Here is a 16770-nt window from a genome sequence, read left to right as displayed (position 1 = left end):
TTCTACTGGTGAAAGAGACTACTTTCAAGCTACACAGAACTCTTCCTTAGGTCAACAACACAAGAATTAAGGCACACATTTTTTTACAGTGAGGGTGATTAACCATGGGAACAATTTACCAAGAATTGTGATGGATTTTTCATCACAGTACATTTTTAAATCAAAATTGGATGCTTTTCTAGAAGATATTCTGTAGTTCAAACAGGACTTAATTCAGGGAAATCCTATGTCCTGCGTTATACAGGAGATCAGATTAGATGATCACAGTGGTCCCTTCTGGCTTTATAATCTATGAATCTATGGATCAGTGTAGTAGCTAACAAAACCCAGGAGAGGCACTGGTGGTAGTCAGTTACAGATCACTAAGGCTAAGATTATGTCACGGAGATTGCAGAAGTCATGGAATTTGTGACTTCCAGTGACTTCTGTGACAATGGGGGCCCCGCAGCTGACCAGCTGCTGCTGGCGAAGGGGGACTCCACAGCAGCCCAGCCTCCGTAGAACCTCCCGCAACTGACCAGCTACCGCCGTTGGCAGTGACCCCTGAGCTGCCCAGCCACTGCCACTGGCAGGGGTCCCCACTACAGTGGCTCAGTCGCGGCGAGCAGGTAGGCCCCCCAGCAGCTCTCAGCTGCCGCCGCCGGAGGAACCCAGAGATGCTCAGTGGCCTCAGGCGAGGGAGAGCCCCCTGCAGCTCCCAGCCAGCAGCAGCAGAGGGACCCCAGAGCTGCTCAGCGATGGCAGAGGGCCCCCTGCAGCTCCCCAAAACCCCCCACAGCTCCCAGTCCCACAGGGCAGTGGGGGGACCCCGCCCAGCTATTGGTCAATGGGGTCCCTGCAGCTCCCAGCCACTGCAAGGTGAGGGACCCTCCTCTCTCCCCATTTTGTCAGGGATGTTTTTAGTAAAAGTCAGAGACAGGTCATGGCTTCCATGATTTTTTGTTTGTTGCCCGTGACCTGTCCCTGATTTTTACTAAAAATATCCATGACAAAATTGTAGCCTTACAAATCACCAAATCAAACCAGAGAATTGGATGAGTTATTCTTTATGTACCTGTATGTAATGTGTGGAAAGAAAAACTGTATTATGATGGGAGATTTTAATCTGGGAGACATATTCTGGAAGGCTCATGGAGCCAGTGGTAAAACAACACTGAAGTTTCTAAAAATGATAGATTATAATTCTCTGACACAATAGGTATTGCATCCAATATGGGGTATCTATTTTAGACCTCAGTATGATGGATAAAGATGAATTAATGGACTGGAAGTTGGTGGTTGCCTGGGGACCAGTGATCATCAGCCGATTATATTAAATTATGGGCAAGGAGAGGACAGTTCCAATGAGTAATGAATATACTTGATGCTTCAAAAGGACTAACTGCCTCCCAAACTGAGGAAAATTATACACAAAATTGATTGGAAGGAAAAATTTAAGACAGAAAAATTTAAAGGAACACTGGGGGTTGTTTAAGAAGAATTTACTAGATAGCCAAAGAGCTACAATTCCACAATCACAACAGAGGACAATTTAGTTAAAAGCCCTTCCTGATTAAGAGGGGAAGTGAAGGCAGCAATTAGAAATAAAAAAAACCCCTTATATATAACAAATGGAAAACAGGTGAAGCAGATAGTAATCAGTATAAATTATAAGTAATGAAGTGCAAAAACTTGAAGGAAGGTAAAGACAACAGGGAAAAGTCCATGGCTGGCAGGGCTAAGGACAACCAAAGATTTTTTTAAAGTATGACAGGAATAAAGAAAATCTGAATAATGGCATAAGGTCCATTGTTAGATGAAAATGGTAAACTTGTCAATAATGATGCAGAAAAGGCAGAAGCGTTCCATAATTATTTCTGTTCTGTATTTGGAAAAAGCCAGATGATGTATTCATATCACATGAGTACGATGAAGTACTTTCATTTGTAACTAAGGAGGATGTTAAAGAGCATCTAGTATGGATAAATATCTTTAAATCCACAGGCCTGATTAATTTTCATCCAGGAGTCCTAAAAGAGTTGGTTGAGGAGATATCTGATCCATTTGTGTTAATTTTTAATACACTTTGAAATAAGAGTGCAAGAGTACAAATTATTGTGCCAATATTCAAAAGGAGAAACAGGATGAAAAGGGCAATTAAAGGCTGGTCAGCCCATCATCAATCCCAGACAAAATAATGGAAAAGCTGATACAGGATTCAATCAATAAATAATCAAAGTATAGGAAAATGATTAATGCAAATCAAAATGATTTTATGCAAAATAGGTCTTGTCCAACAAACTTGATTTAATTCTTTAATGAGAGTACAAGTTTGGTTGATAGAGGTAACCCTGTTGGTATATACTTAGACTTTTGTAAAGCACTTGTCTTAGCATCAAATGACATTACTTATTCCAACCCCCGACTGCGATGGAGCATGTTGTATACTGTTGCGTCTAAAGGTTGCTTGATCTATGGTATACATTGATTAAGAAGTGATTTCAGATTAATCAGGATGAAATGGTGTTGTAAAATGCAAATTATTTGTACTAAAGAAGTACACTTTACCCTTTTGCTCAAGTACCAGCATGACCCAGCAGAAAGAACACAACAGTTGCTTGACACACAAGGTGAATCCCACTGCCTGTAATGCCTGGTGGGAACCACTTTCTGATACACTCAGTGTAAATCCCCACGGACTCATAGGCTGGGGTTCAGGGGGGAGGATTCTCACTGCATGATACACCATAGGGAGTACTGATTTGGGGTGTAGGATCCCTGACACTCACGGACAGTGTGGAATCTCACCAGCCCAATGCTTACAGGCAATGAGGAATCTCCAAAGTCTGATACTCACAGATGGCACAACATTTGCAGTTACAGGTGTTGGGAAGGGGTTCCTTCCCCCCAAGCCTTTTTTGGCTGTTACAGCCTTCTCAGGAGTATCCCAATATCATCAATCCCTGGAAAAATCATGGAGCAGGTCCTCAAGGAATCAATTCTGAAGCACTTAGAGGAGAGGAAAGTGATCAGGAACAGTCAGCATGGATTCACCAAGGGCAAGTCATGCCTGACTAATCTAATTGCCTTCTATGATGAGATAACTGGCTCTGTGGATGAGGGGAAAGCAGTGGACATGTTGTTCCTTGACTTTAGCAAAGCTTTTGACACGGTCTCCCACAGTATTCTTGCCAGCAAGTTAAAGAAGTATGGGCTGGAGGAATGGACTATAAAGTGGATAGAAAATTGGCTAGATTGTCGGGCTCAACGGGTAGTGATCAATGGCTCCATGTCTAGTTGGCAGCCGATATCAAGTGGAGTGCCCCAAGGTCCTCGGGCCGGTTTTGTTCAATATCTTCATTAATGATCTGGAGGACGGTGTGGATTGCACCCTCAGCAAGTTTGCAGATGACACTAAACTGGGAGGAGAGATAGATACACTGGAGGGTAGGGATTGGATACAGAGGGCCCTAGACAAATTAGAGGATTGGGCCAAAAGAAATCTGATGAGGTTCAACAAGGACAAGTGCAGAGTCCTGCACTTAGGACAGAAGAATCCCATGCACCTTTACAGACTAGGGACCGAGTGGCTAGGCAGCAGTTCTGCAGAAAAGGACCTAGGGGTTACAGTGGATGAGAGCTGGATATGAGTCAACAGTGTGCCCTTGTTGCCAAGAAGGCCAATGGCATTTTGGGATGTATACATTGGGGCATTGCCAGCAGATCGAGGGACGTGATCATTCCCCTCTATTCGACATTGGTGAGGCCTCATCTGGAGTACTGTGTCCAGTTTTGGGCCCCACACTACAAGAAGAATGTGGAAAAATTGGAAAGAGTCCAGAGGAGGGCAACAAAAATGATTAGGGGACTGGAACACATGACTTATGAGGAGAGGCGGAGGGAACTGGGATTGTTTAGTCTGCAGAAGAGAAGAATGAGGGGGGATTTGATAGCTGCTTTCAACTACCTGAAAGGGGGGTTCCAAAGAGGATGGCTCTAGACTGTTCTCAGTGGTAGCAGATGACAGAACAAGGAGTAATGGTCTCAAGTTGCAGTGGGGGAGGTTTAGGTTGGATATTAGGAAAAACTTTTTCACTAGGAGGGTGGTGAAACAATGGAATATGTTACCTAGGAAGGAGGTGGAATCTCCTTCCTTAGAAGTTTTTAAGGTCAGGCTTGACAAAGCCCTGGCTGGGATGATTTAGTTGGGGATTGGTCCTGCTTTGAGCAGGGGGTTGGACTAGATGACCTTGTTGGGGACACTGGGGCATGGCCACTAGGTAACTCGAGGGAATGGAAGACCACGAATGTCGATGAAGCCCCCTCGCACTAGGCCCATGTGTCCTTGGCCCCCCTGCCTGGAGGCACTCACAGCAGTTATGCTGAGAATCTGCAACAATATGTTGCAGAGTCAGACTGCCTGAAACTAAGCAAGGCCAAACAGGGCAGATATGGAAGAACAATGCTGAATAAAGCAGCTTTATGTATGGTTTAACAAATGATACAGAGAACAAGGGAACTAGCTGGGAACTGGATTGGCTGGCTATATGGATACTTAGGGCAGCTTGCTGTAGGATAAGTATGCTGGAAAACAGGATGTATAAAAGCCTGTGTAACTTCCTGCTCTGTGTGCAGGATTGGAGATTCTATTCTCCCTGTACCTTTTTGCAGCTGCAAATTAACTTTTCTGCGTCTCCACCCCGTTGTGATTATTGGGTGTAGCACACCGGTTAGCGAACCAACTCCAGCTGTTGTTTAGCCTCTCCGCACCGGGTGCCGGCAACAACCTCCTGAGGTCCCTTCCAACCCTGATATTCTATGATTCTGTGATTCTATTATCAAACCCAGCCATTCAAAGCTCTTGAGTCAACCCCCCAAAAATGATGAGATTTTAAAAACAATGATTTTTTTAAAATAATAAATTTGGCGTGTGTTTTATTTGCCTTCTGGTTTCTGTGCTGCTGGGGGCACCTGCTTCACATTTTGAAGCTTTTCTTGCAACCACGAGGGCTAGAATGTTTTTCTTAAATGAAAGCTGAGATACTCACACAATCTTCAATGCCAGCAGCTGGGGCTTTAAGAACCGCCCCAAATATGACAAGAGTTGTGACAAAATCTCAGGAGTTGGCCACACTGGTTCTCCTCGGGAGCTGCAGCTTCCTGGTTGCAGGAAGGGCAGATTTCTCTGGAGTTCCAGCAAATCGCTTCCCACGCCGAGTAAAAAACAGCCCTTTCCCCCAGCGGGATCCTCGCGCCGGCGCGGGGCCATGGAGGCGGTCAGGACAGTCCCCACACAGGCTCTGTCACTGTGGAGATCGCCCACAGGCCGCGGTCCTTCGAAGGGCGAGCGCGAGCTGAGCGGCTGCCTCCCACGAGCCTCGGTCGGGAACTACATTTCCCAGGGGGCATTGCGGGGGCAGCCTTCCCCCTCGATCTGGGAGAGGAGCGGGACTACGCTTCCCAGGGGGCTTTGCGGGAGCAGCCTTCCCCCTCGATCTGGGAGAGGAGCGGGACTACGCTTCCCAGGGGGCTTTGCGGGAGCAGCCTTCCCTCTCGATCTGGGAGAGGAGCGGGACTACGCTTCCCAGGGGGCTTTGCGGGAGCAGCCTTCCCCCTCGATCTGGGAGAGGAGCGGGACTACGCTTCCCAGGGGGCTTTGCGGGAGCAGCCTTCCCCCTCGATCTGGGAGAGGAGCGGGACTACGCTTCCCAGGGGGCTTTGCGGGAGCAGCCTTCCCCCTCGATCTGGGAGAGGAGCGGGACTACGCTTCCCAGGGGGCTTTGCGGGAGCAGCCTTCCCCCTCGATCTGGGAGAGGAGCGGGACTACGCTTCCCAGGGGGCTTTGCGGGAGCAGCCTTCCCCCTCGATCTGGGAGAGGAGCGGGACTACGCTTCCCAGGGGGCTTTGCGGAGCTCGCTAGGCGCGTGGAAGGCGTCGGCCGCCGGCTCCAGCTCCCAGGATGATTCACGAGCTGCTCTTGGCGCTGAGCGGGTACCCCGGGGCCGCGTTCACCTGGAGCAAGAGGAGCGGCCTCCAGGTATCACCGGCCCGGCCCCCGCCCCCGCCCCCGCCGTCCCGCCCGCCCGCTCGGGCCCTGCGCTCACCCGGCTTCGCTTCCCCGCAGGTGTCCCAGGAGCTGCCGTTCCTGCACCCCAGCGAGAGCAGCGTCCTGAACCGGCTCTGCCGCCTGGGCTCCGACTACATTCGCTTCACCGAGTTCATCGAGCAGTACCCGGGCCACGTGCAACAGCAGGTGGGAGCGGCCGAGCTCCCCCTTCCTCTCCGGGACCCCCCGGGGAAGGCCGCGCTCCTTCTCCATCCCCTGAGCCCTCAGTGGAGTCCGGACGCAGCTCCCTGCGCTGGGGGGGGGAGGAGCGGGAGCGGCCCCGGCCCCTGCCCCGGCCCCGGCCCCGGCCCCTCTCACACCGGTCTGGGTGCGCTCGGGTGACCAGATCGCGCGTGTGAACTATCGGGGCACAGTGGGCGGGGGCGAAGAGACAGACACGGCCCGAGCCAGAGCACACTGGCCACCTGGCCCTGTGCTACCAGCGTGCCCCTTCCTGTTGGGGGTGGGCCCACGCTGCGCCACACAGCTCCCCTGCCCCGCGCCCCTGGATCCACTGTGCCCAGAGCCCCCCTTCAACCCTTCCACCACAAACGCACAGTGCTGTGCGTACCCCCCCCCCCCCGCCCAGCGCCCCACGGCCCCACCACAGCTGCCCAGCACCCCACACAGAACCCCCGACTTGCTGGTTTCCCAATACACACAGATTTCCCCTCCCTCCCAGTGCCCTTCCCCACAGCCCCACCACCACACTACACAATGCCCCACACAGACCCACAGTGCCCTGACACACACAGATCTCCTGTACTGCCCAGCACCCACCAATAGGCCCCCAATGCCTAGCACCCCAAAACACACAAACCTCCCTCACTGCCCAGCGCCCTCCACACCCTCACAGCCCAACACCCCCCTCCCCCCCCACATCTTCCAGACACTCACCATTACACCCTGCCCCCTTCCCTGGCTGCACTCACTAGCCCTGCTGGGAGGTCTCTGACTCCTAGGGTGAGAGCGGCGAGGGGGTCTCCAGACTCACCACGTGCTGCTCCCGCCACAAGCGTGAGCTCTGTGGCTCCCATTGGCTGAGAAAAGCGCCAATGGGAGCTGCTGGAGCTGCGGAGCGGGGCTTGCAGGCACCGGCAGCACGCAGAGCCCCCGCACCCTAGGAGCCCAGAGGAACCTGCCGGGGGGCGAGGTGGGGAGTCCCAGTGGTGTTTACCTGGGGCAGCTCCCGTCCCGGGAAGCATCCAGCAGGCAGGTCCCTCTGGCTCCTAGGGTCGCAGGTCGGGTCAGGGCAGAGGGCTCTCTGCCTGCTCCCGGTGCCTACAAGCCCCACCCCGCAGCACGTGGCGCTCCTGCCGGTGGGCAGGTGCCGGGAGCTGCCCCAGGAAGCGGTGAGCGGTGGCACCGTGGCTGCGGTCCGGACGGTCCCACTGTTGGGACTAAGGGCATCCCGACCGATGTAAGGTTGGGATGCGGGACAAGTCCCCTAAAATTGAGACTGTCCTGATAAAATTGGGATGTCTGGTCACCCTAGGATGTGCATGTAATTAAACTCCATAATATATTGATTATTGCGTATAAAATGAGGCCTACCCCAGAGGCTTATTAAGTTGTTACCCTACTAGAAAATAGTCCTTCAGTTTGCTAATGTGCAATAAACAAACCTATCACACTGTGTCTCCAGAAATATCTGCCCAGTGAGAAAGACAAAGTCCACTTCAGCACTTCCCTGAGCATCTGGCCTCTCATTTGAAGTCAGTGGGTGGTGCTTTTGCCAGGGCTGAATTAGGTCTTAAGCCCCACAAATGAAAGAACAGAGAAACACTTATGGCTAAACTAATTTTTCAAAGCAAAATGTATTAACTAAGCTGCCTCAGGATGGGATAATATTGCTATGAAAAATAGACTTCAGAAAGGACAAAACTACTTTCTCTCCACAAGACTTTCAGATTATCCCTGGAAAAAGCTTTCTCAACTTTACTTACTCAGTAACTCATTATTGAACTATAGAACTACTTTCTGTAAGAAGCAAAGTGGTGGACGTGTTGTTCCTTGACTTTAGCAAAGCTTTTGACACGGTCTCCCACAGTATTCTTGCCAGCAAGTTAAAGAAGTATGGGCTAGAGGAATGGACTGACTATAAGGTGGATAGAAAGTTGGCTAGATGGTCGGGCTCAACGGATAGTGATCAATGGCTCCATGTCTAGTTGGCAGCCGGTATCAAGTGGAGTGCCCCAAGGGTCGGTCCTGGGGCCGGTTTTGTTCAGTATCTTCATAAATGATGTGGAGGATAGCGTGGATTGCACCCGCAGCAAGTTTGCAGATGACACTAAACTGGGAGGAGAGGTAGATATGCTGGAGGGTAGGGATAGGATACAGAGGGCCCTAGACAAATTAGAGGACTGGGCCAAAAGAAATCTGATGAGGTTCAACAAGGACAAGTGCAGAGTCCTGCACTTAGGATGGAAGAATCCCATGCACCGCTACAGATGAGGGACCGAATGGCTCGGCAGCAGTCCTGCAGAAAAGGACCTAGGGGTTACAGTGGACGAGAAGCTGGATATGAGTCAACAGTGTGCCCTTGTTGCCAAGAAGGCCAATGGCATTTTGGGATGTAGAAGTAGGGGCATTGCCAGCAGATCGAGGGACGTGATCGTTCCCCTCTATTTGACATTGGTGAGGCCTCATCTGGAGTACTGTGTCCAGTTTTGTGCCCCACACTACAAGAAGGATGTGGAAAAACTGGAAAGAGTCCAGCGGAGGGCAACAAAAATGATTAGGGGACTGGAACACATGACTTATGAGGAGAGGCGGAGGGAACTGGGATTGTTTAGTCTGCGGAAGAGAAGAATGAGGGGGGATTTGATAGCTGCTTTCAACTACCTGAAAGGGGGTTCCAAAGAGGATGGATCTAGACTATTCTCAGTGGTAGCTGATGATAGAACAAGGAGTAATGGTCTCAAGTTGCAGTGGGGGAGGTTTAGGTTGGATATTAGGAAAAACTTTTTCACTAGGAGGGTAGTGAAACACTGGAATGTGTTACCTAGGGAGGTGGTGGAATCTCCTTCCTTAGAAGTTTTTAAGGTCAGGCTTGACAAAGCCCTGGCTGGGATGATTTAGTTGGGGATTGGTCTTGCTTTGAGCAGGGGGTTGGACTAGATTACCTCCTGAGGTCCCTTCTAGCCCTGATATTCTATGAATAGCTCCCACTCTGAAATTTATGCCACTATGTGTTTACTCTTTCCAGGTTAGGTTCACATTAAAAATAGCATTGTGAAACTCTCTCTAGTTGTATGTTAGACTTGTACATACAGAGTAATGAAATTTCAGTAAAACAATTAAAACACATTTAGGTAGTAATCTTAAAAATGAGTTCCTTCCTCCTATGGTTTAAATACCTCACTGCTCTGTTTATATAACTTATTTGGAAGTGTCTGGAATGGGGAAGTAGAACAAAGGTGTGAAACCACAGGATGAGTGTGTTGGAGATATGAGGTGGGGGGACGTGTAGCTCTCTGTTTTATGCAGTGGGTGACTCTTCCATAACCAGTTGAACTGTGAGGTCTGTAAGGTCCCTCTCAGGCACACTTTCTCTTCCCCTCAGTCAAGGTCACTCAACATTTGTGCATCAACCTAGCCTGCTCCCAAAGGCTGATGCTGTCTGCATGGAGCAGCTCAGTCTTGTTTAATGGAATGGATTAAAAGACTTGCAAGCATAAACTTGGATAGAGCTGCAGAAATCTAGTTAGAGGCCCTCTGTGCTCATTGAAGCCTTCATCGCAATGGAACAAACGACCAGGGTGTAGAAATGAGAATGTCAGAACAAAGGGAATGAACAAAGGATATTAGAAGGGTAGGATTACTTTGTCTTGATAAAAGTTAAAGCTTATTAACTTGCATCTTCATTCTAAACACCAGGGTCCCATTTCAGCCTTTGAGGTCCTAAAAAAAATTGCTGGAGAAAGCTGACAGACAGTCTTGGAGGCTGCAGTCCTTTAGCCGCACAATAGGTACAGCCCAGAAAATGTCGTACAAACTTTTCTCCATATTTTCCTTTACCAATGTATCTCAATCTTGAACTGGATCAACTACCTAGAGTGCTAAGAAAAGATTTTGGTCTTCATGGTTCATGCGGTCTTAATGTCAATAGATAGGTCATCAAGATACTCCTTTTCGACTAATTCATGTGTTAAAGTCAGAAAACACCATTGTGTCTCTAATCTGATTACCACATAACATGGATTATAGAATTTCACCCAGTGATTTCTGCACTGAGCTAGATCAGATCTTTTTAAAAGTCCCTGATGAAGAATCTACCACATCCCTTGGTAATCTGTTTCAGTGGTGAATTACCCTTTCATTAAAAAGCTGCATTTCTTTTCCATTTTGAACTTTGCTGACTTCAGCTTCTAGCCACTGGATCATGTAATGAGTTGGTCAACTAATTTAAAGAGCCCTCTAATATTAGTTGCCTTCTCCCTGTGTAGGTAACTATAGACTGGTAGAGTTGTCTCTTAAATATCTCTTTGATAAGCTACATATATCAAGTTTCTCTCTAGCCTTTAATAGTAAACCAGGGTTTCTAGACCACATCCTTTTTTAAAGTGGATACCATAACAGGACACTCTACTGCAGTAGTGGGCTCACCAATGTCATGTATAGAGGTAATATTACCTCCTTACTCCTGTGCCTCATTCCTGTGTTAATACATTCCAGTATTGTTAGCCCTTTTTGCAACAGCATTGTATAGGGAGGTCATGTGCAGTTGGTTATCTACAATGACCTTCCACATAATTTTCAAAGACACTGCTTTCCAGAATACAATCTCACATCTTTCCCACCTTAACCAAATTAATTGGGAGGGGGAGAGAGGGAAGAGTAGACTGATGGGGGAGAAACATACATATGCATGCCAAGCAGTCTTTTATAGCAAGGAAGAGAGAAGAACAAATGACTCATGAATCCACTACTGGCTTTACAGTGCAAACCTAAATTTATCTGCTAGGTGCTTAAATACTACCATGATGATTGTATAGAAAACCCTTAAATAGATAGAGGCAGGAGGCTATGTATGTTGGCATGATATGGATACTTACATATTCAAAACTGGACTCAAATCTTTTATTCTGTTTTTTTTTTAAAAAAAAAAGCATTAACATAGGTTATAATGATTTCTTGTTACTAACAGACTGGCTGGATTTGTAAAATAAGGATAATGCTCACTTATCCTACAGGGATGGCAAGGCTGTGTTATAGTTTGCAAAGTAGTTTGAGATCCACTTGTGAACAGTTCATGTCAGCACAAAATGAAATGTACAAATGGTCACTGTATTATGCAATCTTCTGTCTCAGGAGTTCCTTGTACATCCAAAGGGACTGAATACAATTCTGCTCCATCTTTGCCAGCTGACCCACCTCTGATTAACAGCTGATTTTATTGGTACTTTCAGTGGTTGTTTAAGATGGGCTTCACTATGTTTAAACTGGTGACTTAGTGGTGAACACATCTATCCACTGAGTCACTTAGGCCTAGCTCCTCAAAGATATTTAGGTGCTGAAGGTTGAACTCAATGGGAGCTAAGTGCCTAAATATCTCAGGGATCTGGGTCTTAGTCCCCAGTCCACTCACCAGTGTACTGGGGCTAATTCAAAACTTATTGTTTGATTTTAGGATCATCACCCTTCCCAGCAGAACCAGTGTGGGTTACATGGGATTTACTTGCGGGCCTTCTGTACAGGGCTTGATTCAGTGCTGCAGCCCTATCGACAGGCATTGCTTGACCTGGAGCAGGAGGTAAGGGAGAGAAAATTGGAGGAAGAAGCTGTGCTCTATTCAATGTTATGAGCTGAAATACTGTGCAGGGGTGTCTTCCAAATTGCTGCTGTGAGGTTCCACTATAACCCACTGGTTAGTGTGCTACATGTCCCCCTCTGTGTCTGATCCACTCTGTCATCCATAGAGAATGCAAGTGTCACAGTCCTCAGATTCAGGTCCTCATTCTCTAGGTCAAGCTCTGAAGGTCCTTGGTTAAATCTATGGTGTGTCAGCCAAGTTGGTAGGCGTCACACCATCTCTTGGGTAGATTCACTTTGAGTCAATGCCCAGTGATTGCATGGGCTGCTCACTCTCATCAAAGTAGCAGCCTGAAGGGGGATGTGATTCAAAAGTCTCTGAAAAGATCTATGTGAGCTAAAGTTATTGGGACTTTTGAGGGTACAGTTCTGCTCTTTACCTTTTTCCACCAAGGTTTAGTGCTATAGATTAGAGGCTTATTTTGGTTTTTACTAACTTTTCTGTTGTTGCAGTTCCTGGCTGACCCTCACCTCTCCATCTCCCACATTAACTACTCCCTGGATCAGGTATGTTCCATTTGTTGTCATCTTACTGAAGACTTACTACTGGTATATACAGCATGTGCAGTGTTGCAGAGCTACCATTGTTACTAAAACTTTAATTTCTGATGTTTGTACACTTAAATTCCAAGCACTTAAATACACTAAAAGTTGTATTAATGTCATCTTTAGCTTTTAATATGGTGTAGTTATACTTGTAAGAAATTTTCCTTTCCCATTTCCACCTTTATGCAAAATTAAAATAGCTGGTAGCATGTATCACACTTCAGAAATGTTAGGAAAGCTACAGTCTGCACTTGACTTTAAGCAGCTCTAGCTCTCAGATTACATACCAATTTGTTTTCTTTAATGACCTTTTCACCACGGAGCGCAGCTGTTGGGGTCTTGTGCCTACCTATGTGGCCATGGAACCTTTTTGACTAGATGTCAGCTGGGGAGGCACACATTATTGCCCTGTCAGGGATATAATAGCTCCCCCTTTAACCATCCAACAGTTTCTCTCTGCCTCCAAAAGTCCCATTTAGAGTTTAGCTGAAACATAGAGGGAAGCCAGTGCGGCTCTACCTATCCTCAAATTAGTGGTCTCTTAAATTTATCATCTTGAGAGACTTCAGTACCCACCTAGACAGCACTTCTAGCACATTGGCACAACTCATGTCATCCATGCCAACCTTACTAAGTGACCAGAGACTCTCCGGATAAGCGTCACTTCCACTGTTCAATCTAGTTGTTGATGTTAAGGTAGAGTAACATCACCAGTATTCTGGTATAATCATCATCTCATCTCTGCAGAAGCCATGGTCTCTCTTCCAGGGACATCCAGAACACTAAGTGGGGCCAGTGAGGTGATAGACTGATAAACTACCACAACCAGCTGCTGTCCATACTAGCCCCTAAATGCCCCATCCCTACATATCGCTACTTAGGACCCTATTTTTACATGTTGGTCCTTGCTTTGCAGTTCCAACTCCTCTTCCCCTCGGTGATGGTTGTGGTGGAGCAGATCAAGACCCAGAAGGTATAGTAACTAGGAGCTGGTTTCTCTGTAGCAGAATCTGTTGTTCCCATCCATTCCCTTAAGTTAAAATTGCATGATGGTGTAAGTGACACCAGATGTTTGACAGAGCTTGTCGGAGATAGGTAGATGGGGCTCCTCAGGAAACATTTGCTTTTCCTTTCAGAGTTTGTATCTTCCTCCTGAAGACTGCATGGTTCAGGCCAGGGAAGGTTTTTGAGGATCAGCAAGAATGAAGCGCTGGCTTCGTCAGAACCATCCATATGTGCTCCCTGTGTATGGAGCAGATTATCTATTTACAGGCTATGGATTGATTTTTCACTAATGTCAGTGAGGCATCTTGGACACTGCTCATTTGGTGTCACTTACATAAATAGATGGAGAGACTAAGGCAGAAAATTTATATGGTGGAGGTAGCCCAGCAGCATGAAGCTTGTGCACTGATATCAAATTCCCTTATTTTCCCTTTGATAATTTACAGATTTGCAGGGGAGGGAGTGAGCTGGTAAGACTGTAATTGGAGCTGGTGGGAATGGAAGGTTGTGCATTTCTGTGGTTGGGGAAAGAGATTCTGAGACAGGTTTGAATGGAGAAACAGAGGGAAAGGTTGGGAGCAAGGATGGAAGCAGATGAGTTTTGGGGGTGGAACTGCACAGAGTCTTTGTCTTGGATCACATTTAATTCACAGTAGAAAAGTATGGAGCACATTTTCCACCTTTACTGTGTGTTGGTGACTGGGATTTCTTTTTCTTGTGTCTTATAAATCCAAAAGACAAGGATGGAGAAGCAGGATTTCTGACTTCACAATCCATGAAATTAAACTGTCCTCTAGCCAGTAACAGGTGGTTATGGGAGAACTTGTGTGTTGGAGTCCACAAGTCTGCTGGGCCCTTATGTGGGGTGTGGGAGGAGGGTATATAAGAACATACGAATGGCCATACTGGGTCAGAACAAGGGTCCATCTAGCCCAGTATCCTGTCTTCCGACAGTAGGCAGTTCCAGGTGCCCCAGAGGGAATGAACAGAACAGGTAATCATCCAGTGATCTATGCCCCTGTCGCTCATTCTGAGCTTCTGGCAAACAGAGGCTAGGAACACCATCCCTGCCCATCCTGGCTAATGGCCATTGATGGACCTATCCTCCATGAAATTATCTAGTTCTTTTTTGAACCCTGTTATGGTCTTGGCCTTCACAACATCCTCTGGCAAGGAGTTCCACGAGTTGATTGTGCATTGTGTGAAAAAATACTTCCTTTTGTTGCTGCCTATTAATTTCATTTGGTGACCCCCTTGTCCTCGTGTTATGAGAAGGAGTAAATAACGTGTCCTTATTTACTTTCTCCTCACCAGTCATGATTTTATAGACCTCAGCCATATCCCCACTTAGTCATCTCTTTTTCCAAGCTGAAAACTCCCAAATTTATTAATCTCTCCTCATATGACAGCTGTTCCATTCCCCTAATGATTTTTGTTGTCCTTTTCTGAACCTTTTCCAATTCCAATATAGCTTTTTTGAGATGGGACAACCACATCTGCATGCAGTATTCAAGATGTAGGTGTACCATGGATTTATATAGAGGCAATATGATATTTTCTGTCTTATTATCTGTCCCTTTCTTAATTATTCCCAGCATTCTGTTTACTTTTTTGCCTGCTGCTGCACATTGAGTGGATGTTTTCAGAGAACTATCTACAATGACTCCAAGATCTCTTCTTTGAGCTAATTTAGACCCCATCATTTTATATGCATAGTTGGGATTATATTTTCCAGTGTGCATTATTTTGCATTTATCAACACTGAATTTCATCAGCCATTTTGTTGCCCAGTCACCCAGTTTTGAGAGATCCTTTTGTGTAACTTTTCGCAGTCTGCTGGGACTTAACTATCTTGAGTAGTTTTGTATAATCTGCAAGTTTTGCCACCTTGCTGTTTACCCCTTTTTCCAGATCATTTATAAATATGTTGAATAGGACTTGGCCCAGTACAGATTCCTGGGGGATACCATTATTTACCTCTCTCCATTCTGAAAACTGACCATTTATTCCTATCCTTTGTTTTCTTTTAACCAATTACCGATCCATGAGAGGACCTTCCCTCTTATCCCATGACAGCTTACTTTGCTTAAGTGCATTTGGTGGGGGACCTTGTCAAAGGCTTTCTGAAAATCTAAAAACACTATATCCACTTGTCCACATGCTTTTTGACCCCCCCAAAGAATTCTAGTAGATTGGTGAGGCAGGATTTCCCTTTACAAAAACCATGTTAATCTATGTGTCTGACAATTTTGTTTTTTAGTATAGTTTCAACCAGTTTGCCTGGTACTGAAGTCAGGCTTACCGGCCTGTAATTGCCAGGGTCACCTCTGGAACCCTTTTAAAAAATTCGTGATATATTAGCTATCCTCCGGTCATTTGGTACAGAAGCTGATTTAAATGACAGGTTACAGACTACAGTTAGTAGTCCTGCAATTTCACATCTGAGTTCCTTCAGAACTTTTGGGTGAATACCATCTGGTCCTGGTTACCTATTACTGTTTAGTTTATCAATTTGTTCCAAAACCTCCTCTAATGACATCTCAATCTGGGACAGTTCCTCAGATTTGTCCATTTAAAAATAATGGCTCAGGTTTGGGAATCTCCCTCACGTCCTAAACCATGAAGACCGATGCAAAGAATTCATTTAGTTTCTCCGCAATGGGCTTATCGTCCTTGAGTGCTCCTTTAGCATCTCGATCATCCAGTGGCCCCACTGGTTGTTTAGCAGGCTTCCTATTTCTGATGTTTAAAATATTTAAACATATTTTTGCTATTATTTTTTAAGTCTTTGGCTAGCTGTTGTTCAAATTCTTTCTTGGCCTTCCTAATAATATTTTTACATTTCATTTGCCAGAGTTTATGCTCCATTCTATTTTCCTCACTAGGATTTAACTTCCACGTTTTAAAGGATGCTTTTTTGCCTCTCACTGTTTCTCTTACTTTGTTGTTTAGTCATGGTGGCCCTTTTTTGGTTCTCTTACTATGTTTTTTAATTTGGGGTATACATTTAAGTTGAGCCTCTATTATGGTGTCTTTAAAAAGTTTCCATGCAGATTGCAGGGATTTTACTTCTGGTGCTGTACCTTTTAATTTCTGTTTAGCTAACCTCGTTTTTATGTAGTTCCCCTTTCTGAAATTAAATGCTACAGTGTTGGGCTGCTGTGGTGTTTTCCCCACTACAGGGATGTTAATTATATTATGGTCACTATTACCAAGTGGTCCATCTATATTCACCTCTTGGACCTGATCCTGTGCTCCACTTAGGACTAAATCAAGAATTGCCTCTCCTCTGGTGGGTTCCAGGACTAGTTGCTCCAAGA

General features: G+C 46.4%; 1 protein-coding gene across 2 annotated transcripts in view; it reads left to right on the top strand.

Moving 5' to 3' along the window:
- The first annotated feature begins 5636 nt into the window (after positions 1-5636).
- TUBGCP4 (tubulin gamma complex component 4) overlaps positions 5637-16770 on the top strand; it is a 45418-nt gene continuing 34284 nt past the window's right edge. The window contains exons 1-5 of one of the 2 annotated variants that reach the window (XM_048866602.2): positions 5637-6016; positions 6104-6232; positions 11718-11840; positions 12353-12406; positions 13362-13418. In XM_048866602.2, the coding sequence (XP_048722559.1) occupies positions 5939-6016; positions 6104-6232; positions 11718-11840; positions 12353-12406; positions 13362-13418 (441 nt within the window). In that variant the 5' untranslated portion in view covers positions 5637-5938. The remainder of the gene's footprint in view (positions 6017-6103; positions 6233-11717; positions 11841-12352; positions 12407-13361; positions 13419-16770) is intronic. The other variant, XM_048866601.2, reaches the window with a different exon arrangement.

This window comes from Caretta caretta, chromosome 10 (assembly GCF_965140235.1).
Source record: "Caretta caretta isolate rCarCar2 chromosome 10, rCarCar1.hap1, whole genome shotgun sequence".
Taxonomy (NCBI): Eukaryota; Metazoa; Chordata; order Testudines; family Cheloniidae; genus Caretta; species Caretta caretta.
Note: the sequence above shows the minus strand (reverse complement) of the source record. Positions and strands in the feature narration are given on the sequence as shown.